At 41.1% G+C, this 25,005-nt stretch overlaps 1 protein-coding gene across 1 annotated transcript in view; it reads left to right on the top strand.

Moving 5' to 3' along the window:
• NID2 (nidogen 2) overlaps positions 1 to 25,005 on the top strand; it is an 84,531-nt gene that overhangs the window by 44,604 nt on the left and 14,922 nt on the right. Inside the window, exons 9-11 of the mRNA XM_007192995.2 lie at positions 13,349 to 13,492; positions 14,194 to 14,322; positions 15,920 to 16,063. Of these exons, the coding sequence (XP_007193057.2) occupies positions 13,349 to 13,492; positions 14,194 to 14,322; positions 15,920 to 16,063 (417 nt within the window). The remainder of the gene's footprint in view (positions 1 to 13,348; positions 13,493 to 14,193; positions 14,323 to 15,919; positions 16,064 to 25,005) is intronic.

Below are 25,005 nucleotides of genomic sequence, written 5' to 3'. Positions count from 1 at the left end.
ATTGGTACGATTAGGGTTTATTTTCTAGGTATATCCTATTTTGAGCATTGTTTATGTTTGTTGGCTAGATTAAATTCTATGTATTTATATGTTTTTGCCTTGTTTGGGGGGTTTGGCAGGGCATTATAGGCATGTAGAGTATGGGATTTAGTGGGGCGTAAGGAGGGCTTGTTAAACAGGTTATTTACCTGTTCAATGTGTATGTGTATGTATATATGTATGTGTGTGTAATTTCCTTATGTCCTGTAGCCATTGACCGAATAACACCTTATGGTTGATGATGTTGGTAAATAATATTCAATTAAAGTCTAGCTACAGTTTATTTGACTGTGTTAAGACCTCAGATGGCCATAGCTGAGTCACAGCATCCCTATAAAAATTTAAAGATACCAAATGCATAAAACCACAGTTATGTGTGAACATGGGCTGATTAGTCATTAGTCCATCGAGATGTCTTATTTAAGAGGAAAGAGTGGGTGATTTTAGGTGAGTAAGAAGTAGGAACCAGATGTCTGATAACGTTCATTAATATAAACCCTCACAAGTTATGGGCCCAGAGCAAGAAGAGGGACACCTGCTAAGTGGGGTTGATAGTTTCACACAGCTTGCTGATTGATCTTGTGATCTAGTGGATATGATATGTATGTTGACTAGAATTGATTTGACTTAATGTACTGTGTACAATCAATAATATGTACTATGTAATAATGTACATGCTTATAAGCATGGGGTAAATAATGTACGATTATACATATGTATTATGTATGGTATGATGTATATGTACTTATTAATGTGGTAATACACATTATGCATGAAGTACATGGTAATTTATGGTAAAAAGAGGTTATTTTAATACTAAGATTGTACTTAGTAATCTTGTAAATGTCCCATAACAAATCTTCAGGGAATAGTTTAAATAGAATTTCAGCTTTAGGTGCCGATGGTGGAGCTGGAGCTTCTTCCTTGAGTCTTAGGGAGATGTGTTATTCTCCTTTTCTGGTTTACAAGACCAGGGTAATAGATATATTGATACTACAAAGACTCTTCATTTTAGGAGATTATTTTCAATGATGCTAGTTACTGGCATTAGTACTAGAATTAAAAAGAAATATAGAATGGATGCGAGTTGTCCGATAATAATGAAGGGGGTGCTCTATGGGTTGTCCTCCAATTCACGTTAGTGTTAATAGGTCTGCTACTAGTACTCAAAATACGCATTGACTGAGAGGTCGAAATGTTATGCTTCGTTGTTTGGACGTGTGAAGCATTGGGATAAATGCTAGAATTAAGATTGAAAAGATTAGGGCCATTACTCCTCCTAATTTATTAGGAATTGATCGTAGAATTGCATATGCAAATAGAAAATTATCACTCTGGCTTGATATGAGGTGGTGTGTTGAGAAGGTTTGCTGGGGTGTAGTTGTCTGGGTTCCTAGTAAGTCGGGTGAAAATAGCACGAATATTATTAGTATTAGAATTAGCAGTAAGGCATCTAGGATATCTTTGATTGTACAGTAGGGGTGAAATGGGATTTTGTCTATATCAGTTGAGATTCCAGTGGGGTTATTAGATCCTGTTTTGTGAAGGAATAGTAAGTGGACAGCTGCTAGTGCTGCAATGATAAATGGGAGAATAAAATGGAAGGCGAAGAATCGTGTAAGAGTTTCTTTATCTACTGAAAAGCCACCTCAGATTCATTAGACAGGGCTTGTGCCAATATATGGAATTCCTGAAAGGAGATTAGTAATAACTGTTGTCCCTCAGAATGATATTTGTCCTCAGGGTAAGACATAGCCTATGAATGCTGTAGCTATGACTGTAAATAGTAAGATGATTCCAAGGTTTCATGTTTGTAAAAAGGTATAGGATCCATAATATAAGCCTTGTCCTACATGAATAAATAAGCAAATAAAAAATATGGAGGCTCCATTTGCATGTAGATATCGGATAATTCATCTATAGTTTACATCTCGGCAGATATGTGTTACTTATGAAAAAGTAGTTATTGTGTCTGATATATAATGTATTGCTAGGAATAAACCTGTCAAGATTTGTAGAATTAAACAAATGCCCAGTGGGGAGCCAAAATTTCAACATGATGAAATGTTTGATGGAGCTGGGAGGTCAATAATTGCGTTGTTAATAATTTTTATTAATGGGTGTGATTTTCGGATGTTGGTCATTAGTGTTCTTATAGTTGAATTAAAACGATGATTTTTCATTTCATTGGCCATGGTTAGATTCCATGTAAGAATAATGATAACATACATTGTATTTATTTTAAGTACTATTTTTGTAATTAGTTTTGTGGGCTTTTCTTCAAAACCTTCACCTATTTATGGTGGACTTGAATTGATTGTAGGTGGTGGTATTGGTTGTGGGATTGTGTTGAATTTTGGCAGTTCACTTGGGGGTTTAATAGTATTTTTTATTTATTTAGGGGGAATATTAGTAGTATTTGATTATACGACAGCTATGGCTACTGAGAAGTATCCTGAAGTTTGAGTCTCTGATAAGACTGTTCTAGGTATATTTCTTTCAGGGTTGATGATAGAATTTTCAATAGTATTCTTTGTTTTAAAGGATGAGGAAGTGGAGATTGTATTTAAGTTTAATGGACTAGGGGACTGGGTAATTTATAATACAGGTGATTCTGGGTTTTTTGTGAAGAGCCTATAGGAATTGCAGTGCTGTATAGCTATGGTTCTTAATTGGTAATTGTTACTGGTTGATCATTACTTATTGGTGTTGTGGTTATTATAGAGGTTACTCATGGTAATTAAATAGAATTATGCTTAGGGCAAGGGTGATGAGGAATGAAAGAAAATATAGTTTGATTAGGCCTTTTTGGTCTGACACTAGTATAGAAAATTTTGTTTGAATAAGGGAAGTAGTTTTTGGTAAGATACTTTCTAGTCAGATTAAATCTAGGAGACATGATGCTGATTTTTGACTTGTTGATAAATTTAAGTATGGTGGGAAGCGGTGTATAATAATGGGGAAATACCTAAGAGGTTGGAAAATTTGAAGAAATTTGAGGGATATTTAAATTTTAAGTTTTGTGTAGTGAGGTTGATTTCAAATGCCAGAATAAAACCTAGGATGGTCACAGCAAAAGCAGTTAGTTTCAAGTAATCAGGTATAGTTATTTGTGGGATTGTCATTCGAGGAATTTTGCTGGAGGTAATGAATCCAGCAAAGATACTTACAGCTAATAAATGTTTAACAGAATTGATTAGCAGTGGGTTGTTTTCATTAATTAAAGTTAGAGTAGAAAAGCGAGGTTGTCCTAATAGTGCGAAGAAAATAATGCGAGTGCCATAGACAGCTGTAAGGGATGTGGGGACGAGAGTTATTCACTGGGCTCAGGCGTTGGTGTACAATGTGTTAGCAGTGTCGATAATTAGTTCTTTAGAGTAGAAACCTGTGAGGAACGGTATTCCTGTCGGTGAGAGACTTCTGATAATGAGGGCCGCTGTGGTAAAAGGTATTGCTTTAAATAAACCTCCTATCTTTCGAATGTCTTGTTCATCATGTAAGCTATGAATAATGGATCCAGAGCAAATAAACAGGATGGCCTTGAAAAAGGCATGTGTGCAAACATGGAGAAATGCTATATAAGATTGGTTAATACCGATTGATACTATTATAAGGCCTAATTGGCTTGAAGTAGAGAAGGCAACAATTTTTTTGATGTCATTTTGGGTGAGAGCACATATTGCTGTAAATAATGTAGTTGTGTTTATCCAGACATAATGTTATTGTTTGGGTAAATTTATTATTCTCTGTTAAAGGGTAAAAGCAGATAAGTAGGAAAATACCTGCTATAACTCTTGTGCTTGAGTGAAGTAGAGCTGAAACAGGAGGGCCTTCTATTGCTGAGGGAATGGCTGGAGGCCAAATTGGGTGGATTTTCCAGCTGCAGCCAGCACAAGTCCTATTAACGGTAGGTTTGAGTGATTTCAGTTAAGTATAAAGATTTGTTGTATTTCTCATGAGTTTCAATTAAATAGAAATCATGCTGTGGATATAATAAGTCCAGTGTCTCCAATGCGATTGTATAAAATTGCCTGGAGAGCAGCTGTATTTGCATCTGCTTGTCCATATCATCACCTGATAAGTAGAAAAGATATAATTCCGACTCCTTCTCATCCAATGAAAAGTTGTAAAAGATTGTTAGCAGTGATAAGAATTAGTATTGTGATAAGAAAAAGGAGTAAGTATTTAAAGAATTGATTAATGTTAGGATCTGAGTGCATGTATCATATTGAAAATCCTATAATAGATCATGTGACAAATAATGCTACTGGCACAAATATTGAGAAATAGTCTATTTTGAAGCTAAGTGATAATTTAAGGGTTTGGATAGTAATTCAATGTCAGTTTAAGATAATTATGTCTTGACCTGTATGAATGAATATTATTGTTGGAATTAAGCTGGTGATAAAAGCATATGAGATAGTGGTTTTTTACAAAGGATGGTTATGTGTTACTTTTGTAGATGTTGGTGTTTCTTATTATAATTGGTATCGTTAGAATAAATAGTGTAACTAGTGTGAAAGAGGTAAATAAGTTTATTACTTTTATTTGGAGTTGCACCAATTTTTTGGTTCCTAAGACCAATGGATAGCTATCCTTTAAAAGTTTGAAAAAGTCATACTGTTAGATATGGAAGCATGAATTAGCAATTCTTGCATACTTTTTCAGTTAATAAAAATATTTAGTCTTCTGTTACTAGATTCACAATCTAGTGTTCTTTTAAAACTGTATTTACAGTACAAGGGCCCTAAAATGATTTTGGGGTTTAATGATAGGAGTAAGAGATGTAAAATGTGAAGGGGTTATGAGGGCATTTTCTCATGTGAATGGTGGTGGGTATATTTGCCTCATTGTGTTACGATTAATATGTATAGTGAGTATAAGGTGGTAATTACTATGTTAATTCCTATGAGGATAATGGTGATATTTGATCATGAAAAGGATGTTACTACTACAAAGAGTTCTCCAATTAGATTGATAGTTAGGGGGTAGAGCTAGATTTGTTAGGCTTGCTAGTAGTCATCATGTTGGTATTAATGGGAGGAATGTTTGTAGACCTCGGGCTACAATTATTGTTCTGCTGTAAATTCGTTTGTAATTTGAATTTGCTAGGCAGAATAATATGGATGGTGTGAGGCAATGGGCAATTATTAGAGCAGTGGCTCCGATATAACTTCAAGGTGTTTGGATAAGAATGACTACAATAACAAGTGCTATGTGACTGATGGAAGAATACGCGATAGGTGATTTTAGATCTGTTTGGCATAAACAAAATGAACTAGTTATGATTAGTCCTCATAGGAGAGTGTGAGAAAAGGGTATTCTATGAAATATATTAGTGGGTTTAGTATTGTTGTAATTCGCAATATACCGTAGCCTCTGAGTTTTAGTAGTACAGCTGCAAGGACTATGGATCCTGCAATAGGGGCTTCTACATGTGCTTCAGGTAATCAACGGTGAAGGCCGTTGAGGAGTATTTTTACTATAAAGACTATCATACATGCTAGTCATATGAAAATGTTGGATCAGGAGTTGGCTATTGCTTGTGTTTGATATTTAAGTATTAAAAATTTTAGTGAGCCTGTAACATTTTGAATATGTATTAGTGCTACTAAGAGTGGAAGTGATTCTACTAGTGTATGAAATAAGAAAGTCCTGTGTTAAGACACTCTGTTTGATTACCCCATCGGGTAATGATAATAAGTGTTGGAACTAGTATTGCTTCAAATAAAATATAAAATAAGATTAATTCTGTGGCAGTGAATTTTATAATTAGGAATATTTGTAATGTAATTAGCATGGTAATATATAATTTTTTTTGAGTTAATGATTCTTTGAGTAGGTGAAATTGGCTGGCTATTAATATTTATGGTAAGAGTCATGTTAAAGTTAATAATGGTGCTGATAAGGAGCTGGAGAAAAAGAATTAGTGAAAAGTTGAGGCTATTGTCATTAAATTGATTAAGAAGAAAAAGGCTATGAGCTAATAAGCTATGGACTGTGGTATTAATTCAGATTATGTTCTTTGATAATTATGTTAGTGGTATTAGTATAATTGTAGGAATAATAACTTTTAACATTGGAGGAGATTAAGATTTTGTACATAATCAGTGCCATATGTGTTTGATACTGTTACTAGTAGGGATAGTCCGAGTGCGGCTTCTCAAGCTGAGAATACTAGCAGAACAATTGGTATTATGCTGGCTAGGGCAAGATGTGTATTTAGGATTATTAGCATTGCTATAATGAATAGTGATAATATTATGCTTTCAAGGCATGATAGTGAAGATATTAGGTGAGATCAATATATTAATAATTCTATAAGAGATACTGTAAATGTTACAATAATTATATACACTAAAAGCACTTGGTAATTATGAACTTAATCATAATCTAATGAGTTGAAATCATTTATTTTAGTTTATTACCATATTCAGTTCATTCTAGTCCTTTTTGGGTTCATTCATTAGGCTAGGCTTATTGCTAGTAATAAAATTAGGAATAAAGCTATAATGAGTATTGTTTTTAGATTATTTGTCTGAGATGCTCAGGGTAGGGGGTAAAAGAGCAATTTCTAAATCAAAAAGGAGGAATATAATGGCTACCAGGAAAAATTTTATGGAAAAAGGTAGACGTGCTGATCCTATAAGGTCAAATCCGCACTCTTAAGGACTTGTTTCTTCTGTGTAAATATTTAATTGGGGAAGTCAGAATGTGATAAATACAAGTAGTGAGGCTAGTGCTATGTTTGTAATTAATGTCAATATTAGAGTTATTCTTTTCCGGATTCTGCTGAAGCCAATTGACTGTAAGTCAATTGTACTATTTAATACTAAAAGAATAAGATCCTCATCAATAAATGGATACATAAAGGAATAGTCATACTCCATCTACAGAATGTCAATATCAGGCAGTGGCTTTGAAGCTGAAATGGTGGTTAGATGTGAAGTGATATTTTAATTGATGTAAGAAGCAGACGATAAGGAAGAGCCAATAGTTAACATGCAGTCTGTGGAATCCTGTAGCTATGAAGAAAGTTGACCTGTATACCCCATCTGAAATTGTAAAGGATGTTTTGTAATATTCTGAGGCCTGTAGAAAAGTAAAATAAACACCTAGGGCGACTGTGATAAAAAGACCTTGGAGTATGTGTTTTCAGTTTCCTTCTGTGAGGCTGTGGTGAGGTCAGATAGTGGACACCCCAGAGGCTAATAATACGGAGGTATTAAGAAGTAGTACTTCTAATGGATTTAGAGAACGGATGCCTGTTGGTGGTCGGCATCCCCCTAGTTCAGGTGTAGGGGCAAGGCTTGAGTGGTAGAAGGCTCAAAAAAAAAACTGGTAAAAAAGAGGACTTCTGAAATAATAAATAGGATTATTCCATATCAAAGTCCTTTTTGAACACTTGGTGTATGATGGCCTTGAAAAGTGCTTTCTCAGATGATGCCTTGTCATCACTGATATATTGATAAGGTATTAGTTAGTAGGCCTAGTGCTAATAATAATGTTGAATTGAAGTGAAATCATATAATTAGGTCTGCTGTTATTAGAAGGACTGAGAGAGCTCCTGTAAGGGGTCGGGGACTGGGATTTACTATGTGATATGCATGAGTTTGGTGGGACATTATGTATTGTCATGTAGGTAAAGATTTGCTAGTAAGGTAAATACATAAACTAGAATTATTGCAATGGTGAATTTGAGGATAGTAAGTAAGACAAGGATAGGAAATGTAATGCAAGCTGTGGTGGTGCTAATACTCAGCAATGCTACAGTCGCTCTTCCAATTAAATGAATCAATAGGGGTCCTGCTGTGATGTTAGCTGTTAATAGTATGGCTAAAGCTGTTGGTTGAATGAATAAGCTAATAGTTTTTTTTTTTTTAAACTTTGTTCTCATATAATTTTTTTTAAAATTAATTTATTTTATTTATTTTACTGTGTGATTCTAGACTTTCTAGAAAAGGTAAAACTGTAGAGACAGTAAGTAGATCAGTGGTTGCCAGGGGCTCAGGGGGAGGGAGAGAGGGATGGATAGGTGGAGTACAGGGTATTTTCAGGGCAGGGAAACTATTCTGTATGATACAATAATGGTGGATACACATCATTATACATTTGTCAAAACCTATAGAACTGGACCACACAAAGGGTGTATGCCAATGTAAACTATGGATTTTAGTTAATAACAATACATCAATATTGGTTTATCAGTTATAACAAATGTACCACACTAATACACGATACTAATAACAGAGGAAACTGTGCAACTTGGTGGGAGGTAGCTATGGAAACTGTACTTTCTGCTCAATTTTTTGGTAAACCTAAACCTGTTTAAAAAAAATAAAGTATGTTAATTTTTTAAAAATGTTCTAGGCAAGCCAGAGGATGAGCCTGGGAAGTCAGGGAACTCTACAGATGTGAAATGACCTTGTCAGATCAAGGGAGCATTTTAATTCTGAAAACCAGTAGGCAGTTTTCCCCTAGAAGAGGCACAAGAGGAGAAAGAATGTTTCCCTTGTTCAGTTCTGTATTGATACTGCTGAGCCCGGAATCCACACCTCAGAGAGGTGAGTGTGTAACTGGCGAGTCTGTGCTTCACCACTGGAGCTGAGGGCCCCTTAAGCCTCCTTGGGCTCGATGTGCAGCGGTCACTTCAGCAGTATGATAACAGGAGATTAAGGTAAGAGGACAGGGCTCCTCCCTAGGATGTAGAGGTGATTCGAAACGGGAATCCTGAGCTTGTTGGTGTGGTTGGTTGGCTGGTTTGGTTTTAAGAAACTGCGCTGGGTGGAGGGGGGGGGGCGCAGCCATTGACTATCTGAAGAAGGGATTATACGGTAGTGAATTAATAGTATAAAAATGTCAGCTGACTTTACAGGAACACGTACCTCAGAAGGAAGGAAAAGGTCTCAAGGAGAGATTTCAACAAAAACACCAGGGGAAAATGACCTTCACCTTTGAATGTCCAGTTCAGCCCTTCGCTGGGTGTAGGCGTCTGATCTGTAAGAAGAGTAGTTTATCAGGAGAGCCTCCCAGCCCTCAAGGTCTCATTCAGACTCTGGAATCATGTAAGGAAAAGACAGATCTCTGGGTGTATCTTTCCTAGAGACATACCCAGAGGGAGAAGTAGCAAAGGGTCAGAAAGCCAGCAAACTGGCTAGGTACCAAGCTGCTAATTTGCCTTTAGAGTTGCATGATTTTTCCCTTCTACCCAGGTCAAATAATAATAAGTAGTAGTAGTAGTGCTGGTAGTAGCAAAGGACAGTCTTCTTGATGCCAAGCACTGTTCTAAGTACCTTGCGTGAATTAACTCATTTAATCCCCACCACAGCCCTACCCAGTAAGGGAATTATGACTCATTTTACAGAGACTGAGGTGTAGACATGAAGTAATCTGCCTGGTCACAGCTAGAAGTGTTGAGCTGGGACTCAAACCCAACACCGGCTCCAGAGCCCACTCTTTCCCCCCGACGGCACTGCGGCCCCACGTTGACTCCACAGACCCCGGGACTGCCTCGTAATATAGACCAAACTTTAAAAGAAGGGACGTGGGGATTTACCCTTTGCGTTTCAACCCTGCTCATCCACCCCTACAGAAAACAGCCATATACTGTTCATTCTACCCGAATAGGAGAAAAATGGGGAAGAAAGAAGAAAATTTATTAAAAGGAAAACAAAACACAACCTATTTTTTCTTTCCCCTCGCAGCACATGGCAGTATCTTCTCGAGAGCCTTTGCATTTTTCTGGAGGGAGCAGTTATCTGGCTGGAATGCGCACGAAACAACACAGCTGCCCCACCTGACGTGGGAGCCCCTGGTTCAGTGTCCCGGGATTTAGAAGCAGTCTCCAGACCCTCCACAACCCTCCAGTCAGCCCCCTGCCCTCCCCGAGAGTTTGAGCTTCCCGTGCGGCTTGGCTGGTATCGGTGGGTTCACAGGACAGGATCCAGGAACGCTTCCTGCCTTTGCCCCCCGCTCAGCTCTCCAGTTGAGGAGCCTTTGGGCGGAGGGCCATGCGTTGAAGCTGAACAGACTGTTCCTTTAAGGAAAACCACTCTTCCCCTCTTGATTAAATGACTAAATTAGTTCCAGATCCTCTGTCAGAGAGTCAAGCTGTTCAGAGGGTAAGGGTGAAATAGAAAATGTCTTAAGAAGGCTACAGCTCTTCTTTACTTACTATAATAGGAGAAAAGCTAACTAGCCATAGAGAATGGATAACCAAACATTTTTAGAAATGGGTTTTTAATATAGTGTTGTTGGAAACCAAATTCTGAGCACAGGGCCTCAGGCTCAGAAAGGGTTGACACTTGGTTTAAAGCTGTGCTGTCACCGTCTTGAAACTCTTAATAATTTATGAACATAGAGTCCCACATTTTCGTTTTGCACTGGGCTCAGCAAATGATGTGGCCTTGCTGTCAGTGAAGTCTCTTTTAAGTCAGCATGATGTAATTATGCACACTTTCTCCGCAATTTCAGGTACGCTGGTGTGTCCCGTCCAAGTTTGCCAATCAACTTTTGTGCTGCATGTTTTTTCTTTTTAATTTTTATTTATTTATTTATTTATTTATTTATGGCTGTGTTGGGTCTTCGTTTCTGTGCGAGGGCTTTCTCTAGCTGCGGCGAGCGGGGGCCACTCTTCATCGCGGTGCGCGGGCCTCTCACTGTCGCGGCCTCTCTTGTTGCGGAGCACAGGCTCCAGACGCGCAGGCTCAGTAGTTGTGGCTCACGGGCCCAGTTGCTCCGCGGCATGTGGGATCCTCCCGGACCAGAGCTCGAACCCGTGTCCCCTGCATTGGTAGGCAGATTCTCAACCACTGCGCCACCAGGGAAGCCCATGTGTTTTCTTTTAATGCCTCACCGGGTGGTAAACTCCTGACATGACGTATACTCACTAATCTCTGCTGGAGTGTGCCACGGTGAAGTTTTGATACTGGAAAGTACTGAACATGAGGGCTAAGCCACTAGTGTTTGTAAACGAAAACATTTCAAAGCTCACTTCTTCCTTTGACTGGGTACGTCAGGAATTGGTACAAAACCTTCTCCTAAAATGGAGAGGGAATAATGGGGGGCAATCAGGTTCTTGTCTCACGTGGGGCCTTCAGTGAGGATGCAACCCTGTCGTTCTCAACTGCAGCACACAGGGGACTGACTCAGGACCTTGGGCAATACGATCAAGTCAACCCCGCAACTACAACCCCAGTGCTGTGCTCCTGGGCCCGTCTGGCAAGAGAACCAGAGGGGAGGGATGAGGGACGTCCAAGGATGTCTGCGTGATTTGGGGAGCGAGGCCTCTGCTGGCGTACTTCAGTTCCTCAGGTTTAAAAATGCTAGCGCCACTGTTGGTCCTGTTTACTTGCAAAGATTCCGTTACTCCAGCCAATGTCACTGAGGTGAACTGAGGGTAAACCCATGGCCCTCCTTATTTTCAGGCCATAATGTGGGAATCAATGATAGGAGAATATTCCACAGCGGGACCACACGTGGCATTTCTTATAAAGCGATGATGGGAGTTTACCAGAAAGTGAAGGCGTCCCATCAGGGACTCGGCCAAGGTATCCCCATTCACAGCAGACTCATAGAGGAAACTGGAAGAGTTGTAACGTGGGCGGTGGGCTAGCACTGGGGAAATGACCAGGCATCCTAAGGACTGGAGGGAAGTCCATCTGTGAGGCAGGCGACAGCAGCAAGCACTTGGGTCTAGACTGGGAATTATGTGGGTGAGGCCCACCCACATGAGGTCAGGGGGTGGGGAGATGTGGGTGAGCTAGAGTGAAAGCAAAGGGAGTCCAGGAGGAGGTGGTACTGCCAAAGTCTATGGATGCCAAGCTGCTGGTTTCTAGGGCAGTGAGACAGCTGTGGAGGGCAAGGTAGGCTTGTGCGTCAAGCTGGCTGTCGAGACAGAAACCCGGGGACAGAAGTCAAGTTATCATGACTTAGACGGAGCCCCATTAGGAGCAGGGATGGCTTGAGGTAGAGCCCGGGAGGTTTGGGTGGGGCTCATGCAATCTTTTGAATCTAAGGTCGGAATTAATTCTTAGGACTGAGACAAAGCTAAAACTTCAAGCGAGAATGAACTCTGCCCAGCTGATGAGGAAGAAGGAATGCAGTCCCTGGGGGCTGGGTGGGCTGGCCTGTGGCAGAGTCGCCTTTCACATACATTGAGTTGGATTTTCTTTATTTTCTTTAGCAGTTCTAGCAGATATAAGCATTATTTTTATTCTCATTTTACACCTGAGGAATCGGAGAAGTAAATGGAAGTGCCCAAAGTTAATGGATTCATCCAGTCTGGGCAACTGGGGCTGTCTACAGCACCACCACCTCTGTGCTCTTGGCTTCGATTAGATGACTTCATGAAGTTCCTTTGGTGGTAGTTGTAGCAAAATGATGGAAAGCATGGGTGGGCTCTGCAGCCAGACTGCCTAGCTTTTTGATGCATCCACCTCTTCTGGCTGTGTGACCTTGGGCAGGTTACTTGACCTCTCTGTGCTGCGGTAAAATGAAGATGATGATGATACCTTCCTCACGTTATAGACATGAGTATTTAATGGAATGGTATATGTATGGGTTTAGAACAGTGCTAGGCACATAAGTGCTTAATACACATTACTGTTACACTCGATCTAGAAGTAAAGGTCTTTAGGGAAGATTTCAGATGTTAACAGTCATCACTACCCAGTGGATGGATGGAGTCATGGCAAGGTTAATCCTAAAGAGTAAATACTGTGAAAGCCATTCCTATTTATTTGGTCTTAATAAATCTTTTTTTTAAAAAGCAAGATTTTCTCATTAATTGAATTTTGACCCATGGAATAGTGCACTTGGTGAGAGACTGCTCAATTAGGAGGCAGAAATTTTGGCTATAAGTCCTTGATGTACTACTTCCTGGCTTTGTGAGCTTGGGCAATTTTTCTAATGTCTCTCGCTTATTTTCCTTATCGGTGAAAATTACCAATAAAAGGAATGACAGCCTGCCTCACAGAATTATCTTGAGAAGATAGAATGAAAGCACTTTTAAATAAAAGGATGCTATGTGTTGGATATTTTTATTCCCTGAAACAAACCTGCTGTAAACAAGAAAAGGTTAGTAGTCTGCAGAGTAGGCAAGGGGAAGCCATTCTGGAATCGAAAACTGCTACGCAGATGATCCGCCCTCGTTTTGGATATTAATAATTTAGTAAGGTCGCCAGGTGGGCCCCAGACAGACAGGTTCACAGACAGTTCCAAGGACTTGCCGATCTTCTTCCTTCTGTGCCGTTCTCTTTATGACAGCCAGATTGTGCTTTTGTTTTTTATTTTCTCTCTACCCATGCAGGGGACTCAGATCCCACCCCAGTGAATCCTTGCTATGACGGGAGTCACACATGTGCCACCACGGCTAGGTGCCATCCGGCGACAGGTGTAGACTACACCTGCGAGTGTGCATCCGGGTACCAGGGAGATGGACGGAGTTGCGTGGGTAAGAGCCGCATGCTCTGTGTTCCCTCATGGAGTCCTCCAACATTATGTCCATAGAAGACAAGTGTCTGCTTTGTCATCTCCATGGATCAATGAGTTTAGCAGCTATTCAGCTAAATACAGCTATTTAAAAACTAAGCATATTCTGGTTAGGTTTAAGAGGGTAGTTTGGAGGTGGGTATTTTGGGCTGGGACTCTGAAAATGGCTCTTGTAATTCCTGAATATTTTACATTCTCAAATGTTGTCGTTTTAAGACGGAATCAAGTATTTTTTACATTCATTAAAGAGTACGTTTTCTGGTTACCTTCAGATTTCAGACATTCACCTATTTCTTTCACTTACTGTATCTCAAAATCAGTAGTGGAAATTTCTTTACGTTTTAAAAGAAAAATCGTTACTTTGTGAGTTTTTCTTCTAAATGTTCAGAATTGTTTAAATGTTTAAAGACTTCTCAGAATATTTGTTCAAAACGTATCTCCCTGGGGCTCATACTTGAATGACTTGAAATAAATGTTTATTTTTATGACGATCGGCAACATGCATCCACATCTGGTACTTAGCGTGCATTTCAACCCCTGTTGAGTCTACCAACCGTTAGTCCCATTGAAACCTCTTAGGGGTGAGAGAACATTGAGTTTGCAGACCTTGCACTTGTGGGGACTTTGGTTTATGCAGCCTTTTCTGTTCTTATTCCTTCTTAGATGTAAATGAATGTGCAACCGGCTTCCATCGCTGTGGCCCCAACTCTGTGTGTGTCAACTTGCTGGGAAGCTACAGGTGTGAGTGCCGGAGTGGTTATGAGTTTGCAGACGACCGGCACACCTGCGTCTGTGAGTGCCAAAACTGTGCCTCTTTTTAGCCAAAATCATGCTGAACCTTGCTCTCGGACTCATTACTGTTTCCACTTCCGTTATACAGAAGTTCTGTTGCATGGTTTTCTAGAAAACAGACAATTTACATCGAAATTACCCAAAGCTATGGCTCAGGTCAGCCCTGTTTGTTGGGGTTTTGTTTTTGTTTGGGTTTTTTTTGTTGTTCTTGTGTTGTTGTTTTTCTCTAAATAGATATTTTTGGTGTAAGTTATGGAAGGATGTTCACCTCTTTCGGGATGGCTGTGTATCTTGGTGTTTGGCCCAATCATGTAACAAGACTATGAACTTCTCTAATACCAACAGGTCTAGATAGAGGTCAAATGTTTCTCAAATTAGAATGAAATGGATTTGTAATTCAAAGAGGCCTGTCCCACTTGACTGGTCAAAGAGCTCCGTCTGTAATAAATATACCCTTTCTAGAATTCCAGAAAAATACTTGACCGAAGAGTGGATCCAGGGCTTCCCTGGTGGTGCAGTGGTTGAGAATCTGCCTGCCAATGCAGGGGACATGGTTCAAGCCCTGGCTTGGGAAGATCCCACATGCTGCGGAACAACTAGGCCCGTGAGCCACAGCTACTGAGCCTGCGCGTCTGGAGCCTGTGTTCCGCAACAAGAGAGGCCGCGATAGTGAGAGGGCCGCGCACCGCAATGAAGAGTGGCCCCCGCTTGCCACAACTAGAGAAAGCCCTCGCACAGAAACAAAGACCCAACACAGCCATAAATAAATAAATAAATAAAATTGAAAAAAAAAAAAGTGGATCCAAAAGAACTAGAATTCCAAATTCATCCCACTGTTAGAGCTAGATGATATTAGAGCCAACCCACTTTTCAATCCAGTGAGATGAAAAAGTAGCAGCGGTCACAGAGACGGTGTGTGTGTGTGTGTGTGTACGCAGGCATGCAAAGCAGCAGTGCTCTGGGGAGTTATAAACTTTAATCAAGGACAGTTTTTTTTTTAAGCCATCCGTGCTTGACTTTTTTTTAAAAAAAATATTTATTTATTTATTTTTGGCTGTTTTGGGTCTTCATTTCTGTACGAGGGCTTTCTCTAGTTGCGGCAAGCGGGGGCCACTCTTCATCGCGGTGCGCGGGCCTCTCACTATCGCGGCCTCTCTTGTTGCGGGGCACAGGCTCCAGACGCGCAGGCTCAGTAGTTGTGGCTCACGGGCCTAGTTGCTCTGCGGCATGTGGGATCCTCCCAGACCAGGGCTCGAACCCGTGTCCCCTGCATCAGCAGGCAGATTCTCAGCCACTGCGCCACCAGGGAAGCCCCACCAAGGACAGTTTTTGATGACTGATCTTCATGCCTAGTGTTAGAGCCACAAACCATGATCAGCACTTCTCAAATTTTAATATGCATACAAACCATCTAGGGATCTTGTTAAAATTCCTATTCTGATTCACTGGCTCCGTGCTGGGGCCTGAGGACCTGCATTCCTTATAAGCCCCAACAGATGTCCCAATGCTGTTGGTGTGCAGATCACACTGTGGAGAGCAGGGTTCACCCATTCGCAGGTCTGGGCTCTTGGACATCCTTGCCTTCTTCTCTTTTCAGTGATCGCCCCACCTCCCAACCCCTGTGAGGATGGCCGTCACAACTGTGCTCCCGCCGGCCAGGCCCAGTGCATTCACCACGGAGGCAGCTCGTTCAGCTGCGCCTGCCTGCCGGGTTACGCCGGCGACGGGCACCAGTGCACCGGTGAGTAACTGTGGGCGGCCTCAGTGACTCTGAACGTTGCTTTGGATGCACATCCCCAGGGCCTATCAGAAGCCTCTCCCTTCCTTTGACTCACACCGCCGTGGAACTGCCGAAAGAGAAAGAAAAGGTGTCCTTTGAGTCAGAAAGAGAGAGGCCGAGGGTGATTGCCCTGGGACCAGATTGTTGAGCATGTATGGTTGTCCTTGGAAGAGCCGTGCCTGGGGCAGTGGGGAGACCCTGCCAGCTTGTAACCTTCTGTTCCCTGGAGCTAGTGTAGCCAGGAGGGATGTGGGGAAAGTCATATATCCTCCTGGGAGGAAGTCTCCATCCTTCAGTCTCTCTGGCTAATGGCTTAATTCAGCGCCTCCAGTCCTGCCTAATTTTTAGTTGCTATTCCCCTGCGTGAAGTGGTAATTTAAGCAATCTCTAAACATACATACAGTTCTTTCTGTGGAATTTATTCCCCTTCTTCTCTCTCTCTGGAAGGGGAGAGGGAGAGAGAGAGAGAAGAAATAAATCCACAGATATAAAAGGATATTAATGCATACCTAAGTACTCAAAGCTTTTCTCCCAGAAATCTAAATCTTTAAGACTTCATACTGAATTTTATAAAATCACTAAACCAGAAAGCAGGACTAACTGTTCAAATTTAACTTAGAACTGTATGAGGTTGTTACTGAAAAACTAGGCATAACACTGATTATAAATGTTCATGAAACTGGGATTAGTAATACCTTAATATAGAGATCATTCAGTAAATCTATGTAATCACTAAAGATCTTCAAAACATCTGTCAGTAATGCACACAAATAATGGTTAAATGAGACACTGGGAATGAGAGGATGGTGGGAAAAGGGTTGGTTTTAGGAATATAAACCTAAAATGCAGGCTTTCCCTCTCTCATCAAAATGCTTCTTGCCTCTGCCCCCGTATACCTGGGCCCACTGAGCTGATTTGCTAAGAACAGCCTTGTAACTCCTGAGAGCTTCTGTTTTTTTAAAAATTTATTTATTTAATTTATTTATTTTTGGCTGCGTTGGGTCCTCGTCGCTGTGCGCAGGCTTTCTCTAGTTGTGGCGAGCGGGGGCTACTCTTTGTTGAGGTGCACAGGCTTCTCACTGCAGTGGCTTCTCTTGTTGTGGAGCACAGGCTCTAGGCGCACTGGCTTCAGTAGCTGTGGCATGTGGGTTCAGTAGTTGTGGCTTGTGGGCTCTAGAGCACAGGCTCAGTAGTTGTGGCGCACAGGCTTAGTTGCTCCGTGGCATGTGGGATCTTCCTGGACCAGGGCTTGAACCCATGTCCCCTGCATTGGCAGGTGGATTCTTAACCACTGCGCCACCAGGGAAGCCCCCTGGGAGCTTGTTAACTGATCGAATAGCTTGGCCCTGACCTCCTCGCTAGATGTTTGATTCTCCTCCTCCTCCCTTTTCCCTTTGGTTTCAGCAGGACAGGCTGAGTGGACCAGCAGCCTGAAGCCATGCGTTATTGACAGAACAGACATGTCAGGGCAGCAAAGCCCCTCTACTCCTTTCCAGATGTGGGGTTTTTCGGGATTGTCTGAACCTGGCTCTTTAATGTTTCCACTTCTGCTGTACAGAAGCTCAGCTGTATGGTTTACTTTTGAAAACACAGTTTATATTGAAATGACCCAAAGCTATGGCTCAGTTCAACCCTGAGGTTTTTTTTTTTTTTCTCCCTAAAAACACCCCCAGGTTTAGACAGAGCTCAGGTGCTTTTCAAGTTAGGATGAGGTAGATGTGTAAGTCACAGATGCTTGTCCCACTTGACCGGCCAGAGAGCTCCATGTGTAGTAGATACTCTGGACAGACAGAGGTACCCTCTAGGTCTGGAGGGAGGGGTGTCAGGTGATGCACGTAAACTTCTCATGTTTCTGCTAAGCCCCCGCAGTGGAAATACTGCTCTTTCCACCTCGTGGGACTCATCATTCAGTTCGATTTAACACACTACTGGCTCTCAGAAACGAGAATGCACAGAGGAAAAAATCTTGTCAGTAGAATTTCGTATTTAAACATCCGGCTGCTCAGGTCAGCAGAGATGGTGCTTTGAAAGTATTTCATTCCTTAGGTCTTTGGTTTAAAACAAAGAAGTTGAAATTATTGCAGCTTAGATGTGATGAGTGTTAAAATCAGAATGTTAATGTAGGTGAGCTTCTTGTCCTAACCCCTTCTAGAATCATTCTCTCTCCCTTCTTTTAACTTCTGCTTGTCCTGTAGGACTTGGGTTACATTTTGGGGTCATATTAGGATCCTGATATTAGCTACTTTTCCATGCTGGGAGTTTTATAGGGCTGTCATTCTTTGTTATTGTTGTCTTCTTGCTGATTTCTGCCATTTTCAGTTGTTCCTGTTTTATCTCTGGTTCTCTACTTTTGAGATTCTCTCTGGAACCCACAAACTTAAAAATAGGCCAAGCCCATCCATTGCTTCCCCAGTGTATTAGTGATCTACTGCAGCAATAACCAATTCCCCCAAAACATAGCAGCTTAAAACAATACACATTATTATTCTCTATATGGTCTAGTCAGGGGGTCTCTGTCAGACCTGGGGCCTCATCTGAAGGCCCAGGTGGGGAAAGAGCCTCACGTGCTTATTGGCAGGATTCAGTTCCCCAAGGACTATCAGACTGAGAGCCTCGGGTCCCTGCTGGCTGTTGCCTGGAGGTGACCTTTAGCTTCTTGCCACGAGGACCTCTCCTACAAAGTAGCTTCCTTCATCAAAGCCAGCAGCAGGAAGTCTGCCAGCAGGTTGGCAGTGATCACAAAAATGACATCCCTTCAGTACTGCTTTAGTGTCTTGGTTGGAAGCAAGTTACTCAAAGGAAGGGGATTACATAAGACTGAATATCAGGAGGAAGGGATCTTTGGGGACCATCTGAGAGGCTGCCTGCCATAGTCAGTTACCCTGTGGTTGCCGTCCAAGCTTCCAGACTGTGGGGTAGTAGAGAATGAATAGTCATTTTCCTAAAGACCTATGCTGTGCATAAATCAGGCTGGGCTAATCATGAAGGAGGCTTGCAGGATAAGTATATAAATGTGTGTGTGTGTGTGCATTTTTAAAGGCATGTCACAGTGTGCATGTGTCCCAGTGACCATAGCGATAGAGAAGAAAGAGAAAAATAGAGATGAAGGCTCTATTTTGTGGAAAGTGTGCACACTTGAAACACACATTTGTTTTCACTCCATCAAACTAGTATTAAAAGGGTGTGTGGGTTTTTCTCCAGCCAATTTGTTAAAAACCAGGTTCCCCAGGGAGGCTGCACTTGGCTTTGGGTTCTCGACCTAGTCTGAGTCACTAAGAGGAATTACTTTTATGCAACTGAATGAAATCTTTCCAGCTCCCCTCAATGGGGATTGATTTCAGCCCTGCATTGGTGTGAGCTGGATATTTCTCAGGCATGTTTGTCCCTGCAGATCTTGATGATCCTGCCGGGTGGAAAAGCAGAGTGTTTTGAACTGGGACCTTTCCTCACGTGTGAGTTGAGGTACTGGGTTACAGATGGCCCGTTACCCAGAGAAGGGCCGTGAGGAGAGGTACTTACACTGTCCTCTCTCGTGGTTCCTATTGGAAGCGTGTAGATGCTGGGTAAGGTATAGTAAAGTTGGCGTGGTCACAGCGGAAGCAGAGAAGAAGCTGATTATACTCGGGTCCCAGAGAGCGGGTCACTGCACACCACGCAGGATCCAAAGGGCACAGCCAGCAGCAGGGCTCTTGACCGAGTAGGTGGGGAGCAAGAACTCATGGGCCAAAGCCTTTGTTGGGGTCTGGAGGCGGGTCGAGGTGAGTTGGCCACCAGGAAATTTCACTGGGTGTTTGAAAAGCAAAGCAGGGGAGGTAGAGAGGGGGAAGCTCGAGTCCAGGGGTTGGGTTTGTTTTGAAGGGATTTCAGCTGGTTTTGGGTGTGGGCTCAGAAGTAAGGCAGGGAGAAGAATGTTGAAGCACCAAAGCATGAACTCAAAATAGAGAATTTTTAATACAGTTTCCAAACAGGTTTTCTTAGCAGCTTGGTAGAGGACAGAATGGAGAATTACACTGAGAATAAGCCATCTTGCATTATCTGACTGGTAAGGGGCTCTGCTCTGCCTTGAACCTCGCTGCCTTGACCTCAGTATTCTTCCAATCCTTGAAGATCCCAACAGTGATGGTTAAGCAGCCCCCCCCCGCACCGTCCCCAGTGGTGTAACAGGAAGCTCCTCCCTTGCCAAGGGGTTGAAAGTCTCTCTGCACTTTCTCTCGACACCTGACCGCCCGTGAAATTGGGAAGACCTCCTTTACACAAAAGCTCGGGCTTCCCCCGCACACTCCTCAGGGTTGGCGCTCCTAAGGAGGGGTGTAACCTCTGCACCCAGGCCCTGGGCTGGCTGGCGAGCCTCCAGTTTCCTGTCACGGTGCAAGGTTCTCCAAAGAGGTGTTGGGGACCGTGCTTCAGGGAGTCTTAAACTTCTCCAGCTTTGGGGGACAGGTGTTGCTCACTCGTGATGCTTTCAGTCTCTTCAGAGACTTTCTCCCTGTTGGTGCTTCATCAGTTATTGTCTCCCCGTGACTTTGGTATCTGTGGGAGGATGGCTGCTTTTTCGGGTCTGGTCAGAATTCCTAGGCCATAGGCTTTAAGAACATAACTCGGTACCTCTGGGGAGTCCTCTTTCTCTTAGTTCAAAAATAATCACAAGCAAGTGATCCGTGGTTTCTAGAAATAGGCCCTGTATCTCAGGAATTCCTGCTTCCTGCCATTGCCTGGGGTTCCTGTTACCATGAGAAGTACTTTTAGCATATGCATTATGAATAGCTTTAATTTCCTGCATTTGGCTGGACGTTAAGTTTTACAGCTTTGGTTTTATAGCATCTTCCAGTCCCAAGGATCTGGGTGGGCACCAGCTTCATCCAACTGGGCATTTGAGTTGTCCTTCTGAAGAGACAGAGGGCCAACCTCAAAGATAATTAAGTATGACAATATAGAATCCATGATGATTGGATTGGAGATAAGCTTTTTTTTTTTTTTTTTTTTGAAGGCCATATATTTTAATATGAAAAAACAAAGATGGATAAAAGAACTGTATACACCAAATGGGTACAATATGTAAAATTACTTCAGATATTTTTAATTTAAAGGAAGTTTTAAATATACCTGTTACACAATAGCAACCATTTTAGCATTTACATCTTTCTTTTTCAAGTCCTACTTAAGAAACCATCTCTCATTAAAGTCTTTTTGTTTTTGTTTTAGGTTAATTTATTTTTGTTTGTTCTTTTTTTTTTTTTTTTTTTTTTCAAACATCTTTATTGAAGTATAATTGCCTTACAATAGTGTGTTAGCATCTGCTTTATAACAAAGTGAATCTGTTATACATATACAATATGTTCCCATTTCTCTTCCCTCTTGCATCTCCCTCCCTCCCACCCTCCCCATCCCACCCCTCTAGGTGGTCACAAAGCACCGAGCTGATCTCCCTGTGCTATGCGGCTGCTTCCCACTAGCTATCTATTTTACATTTGGTAGTGTATATATGTCCATGACACTCTCTTACCCTGTCACATCTCACCCCACCCCCTCCCCCATCCTCAAGTCCATTCTCTAGTAGGTCTGTGTCTTTATTCCCGTCTTGCCACTAGGTTCTTCATGGCCTTTTTTTTTTTTCCCTTAGATTCCATATATATGTGTTAGCATACTGTATTTGTTTTTCTCTTTCTGACTTACTTCACTCTGTATGACAGACTCTAACTCCATCCACCTCATTACAAATACCTCCATTTCATTTCTTTTTATGGCTGAGTAATATTCCATTGTATATATGTGCCACATCTTCTTTATCCATTCATCTGTCGATGGACATTTAGGTTGCTTCCATGTCCTGGCTATTGTAAATAGAGCTGCAATGAACATTTTGGTACATGACTCTTTTTGACCTATGGTTTTCTCAGGGTATATGCCCAGTAGTGGGATTGCTGGGTCGTATGGTAGTTCTATTTGTAGTTTTTTAAGGAACCTCCATACTGTTCTCCATAGTGGCTGTATCAATTTACATTCCCACCAACAGTGCAAGAGTGTTCCCTTTCCTCCACACCCTCTCCAGCATTTATTGTTTCTAGATTTTTTGATGATGGCCATTCTGACCGGTGTGAGATGATATCTCATTGTAGTTTTGATTTGCATTTCTCTAATGATTAATGATGTTGAGCATTCTTTCATGTGTCTGTAGGCCATCTGTATATCTTCTTTGGAGAAATGTCTATTTAGATCTTCTGCCCATTTTTGGATTGGGTTGTTCGTTTTTTTGTTATTGAGCTGCATGAGCTGCTTGTAAATCTTGGAGATTAATCCTTTGTCAGTTGCTTCATTTGCAAATATTTTCTCCCATTCTGATGGTTGTCTTTTGGTCTTGTTTATGGTTTCCTTTGCTGTGCAAAAGCTTTTCAGTTTCATTAGGTCCCATTTGTTTATTTGTGTTCTTATTTCCATTTCTCTGGGAGCTGGGTCAAAAAGAATCTTGCTGTGATGTATGTCATAGAGTGTTCTGCCTATGTTTTCCTCTAAGAGTTTGATAGTGTCTGCCCTTACACTTAGGTCTTTAATCCATTTTGAGTTTATTTTTGTGCATGGTGTCAGGGAGTGTTCTAATTTCATACTTTTACATGTTCCTGTCCAATTTTCCCAGCACCACTTATTGAAGAGGCTGTCTTTTCTCCACTGTATGTGCTTGCCTCCTTTATCAAAGATAAGTTGACCATATGTGTGTGGGTTTATCTCTGGGCTTTCTATCCTGTTCCATTGATCTATATTTCTGTTTTTGTGCCAGTACCAAACTGTCTTGATTACTGAAGCTTTGTAATATAGTCTGAAGTCAGGGAGCCTGATTCCCCCAGCTCCATTTTTCGTTCTCAAGATTGCTTTGGCTATTCGGGGTCTTTTGTGTTTCCATACAAATTGTGAAATTTTTTGTTCTAGTTCTGTGAAAAATGCCAGTGGTAGTTTGATAGGGATTGCATTGAATCTGTAGATTGCTTTGGGTAGTAGAGTCATTTTCACAATGTTGATTCTTCCAATCCAGGAACATGGTATATCTCTCCATCTATTTGTATCGTCTTTAATTTCTTTCATCAGTGTCTTATAATTTTCTGCATACAGGTCTTTTGTCTCCTTAGGTAGGTTTATTCCTAGATATTTTATTCTTTTTGTTGCAATGGTAAATGGGAGTGTTTTCTTAATTTCACTTTCAGATTTTTCGTCATTAGTGTATAGAAATGCAAGAGATTTCTGTGCATTAATTTTGTATCCTGCTACTTTACCAAATTCATTGATTAGCTCTAGGAGTTTTCTGGTAGCATCTTTAGGATTCTCTATGTATAGTATCATGTCATCTGCAAATAGTGACAGCTTTACTTCTTCTTTTCCGATTTGGATTCCTTTTATTTCTTTGTCTTCCCTGATTGCTGTGGCTAGGACTTCCAGAACTATGTTGAATAATAGTGGTGAGAGTGGGCAACCTTGTCTTGTTCCTGATCTTAGTGGAAATGGTTTCAGTTTTTCACCATTGAGGACAATGTTGGCTGTGGGTTTGTCATATATGGCCTTTATTATGTTGAGGAAAGTTCCCTCTATGCCTACTTTCTGCAGGGCTTTTATCATAAATGGGTGTTGAATTTTGTCAAAAGCTTTCTCTGCATCTATTGAGATGATCATATGGTTTTTCTCCTTCAATTTGTTAATATGGTGTATCACATTGATTGATTTGCGTATATTGAAGAATCCTTGCATTCCTGGGATAAACCCCACTTGATCATGGTGTATGATCCTTTTAATGTGCTGTTGGATTCTGTTTGCTAGTATTTTGTTGAGGATTTTTGCATCTATGTTCATCAGTGATATTGGCCTGTAGTTTTCTTTCTTTGTGACATCTTTGTCTGGTTTTGGTATCAGGGTGATGGTGGCCTCGTAGAATGAGTTTGGGAGTGTTCCTCCCTCTGCAATATTTTGGAAGAGTTTGAGAAGGATAGGTGTTAGCTCTTCTCTAAATGTTTGATAGAATTCGCCTGTGAAGCCATCTGGTCCTGGGCTTTTGTTTGTTGGAAGGTTTTTAATCACAGTTTCAATTTCAGTGCTTGTGATTGGTCTGTTCATATTTTCTATTTCTTCCTGGTTCAGTCTCGGCAGTTTGTGCATTTCTAAGAATCTGTCCATTTCTTCCAGGTTGTCCATTTTATTGGCATATAGTTGCTTGTAGTAATCTCTCATGATCTTTTGTATTTCTGCAGTGTCAGTGGTTACTTCTCCTTTTTCATTTCTAATTCTATTGATCTGAGTCTTCTCCCTTTTTCTCTTGATGAGTCTGGCTAATGGTTTATCAATTTTGTTTATCTTCTCAAAGAACCAGCTTTTAGTTTCATTGATTTTTGCTATTGTTTCCTTCATTTCTTTTTCATTTATTTCTGACCTGATCTTTATAATTTCTTTCCTTCTGCTGGCTTTGGGGTTTTTTTGTTCTTCTTTCTCTAATTGCTTTAGGTGCAAGGTTAGGTTGTTTATTCGAGATGTTGCCTGTTTCTTGAGGTAGGCTTGTATTGCTATAAACTTCCCTCGTAGCACTGCTTTTGCTGTGTCCCATAGGTTTTGGGTCGTCGTGTCTCCATTGTCATTTGTTTCTAGGTATTTTTTGATTTCCCCTTTGATTTCTTCAGTAATCACTTCGTTATTAAGTAATGTATTGTGTAGCCTCCATGTGTTTGTATTTTTTACAGATCTTTTCCTGTAATTGATATCTAGTCTCATAGCGTTGTGGTCGGAAAAGATACTTGATACGATTTCAATTTTCTTAAATTTACCAAGGCTTGATTTGTGACCCAAGATATGATCTATCCTGGAGAATGTTCCATGAGCACTTGAGAAAAATGTGTATTCTGTTGTTTTTGGGTGGAATGTCCTATAAATAT

This window comes from Balaenoptera acutorostrata, chromosome 3, assembly GCF_949987535.1.
Source record: "Balaenoptera acutorostrata chromosome 3, mBalAcu1.1, whole genome shotgun sequence".
Classification (NCBI taxonomy): Eukaryota; Metazoa; Chordata; class Mammalia; order Artiodactyla; family Balaenopteridae; genus Balaenoptera; species Balaenoptera acutorostrata.
This window is presented reverse-complemented; position numbering and strand designations above follow the sequence as displayed.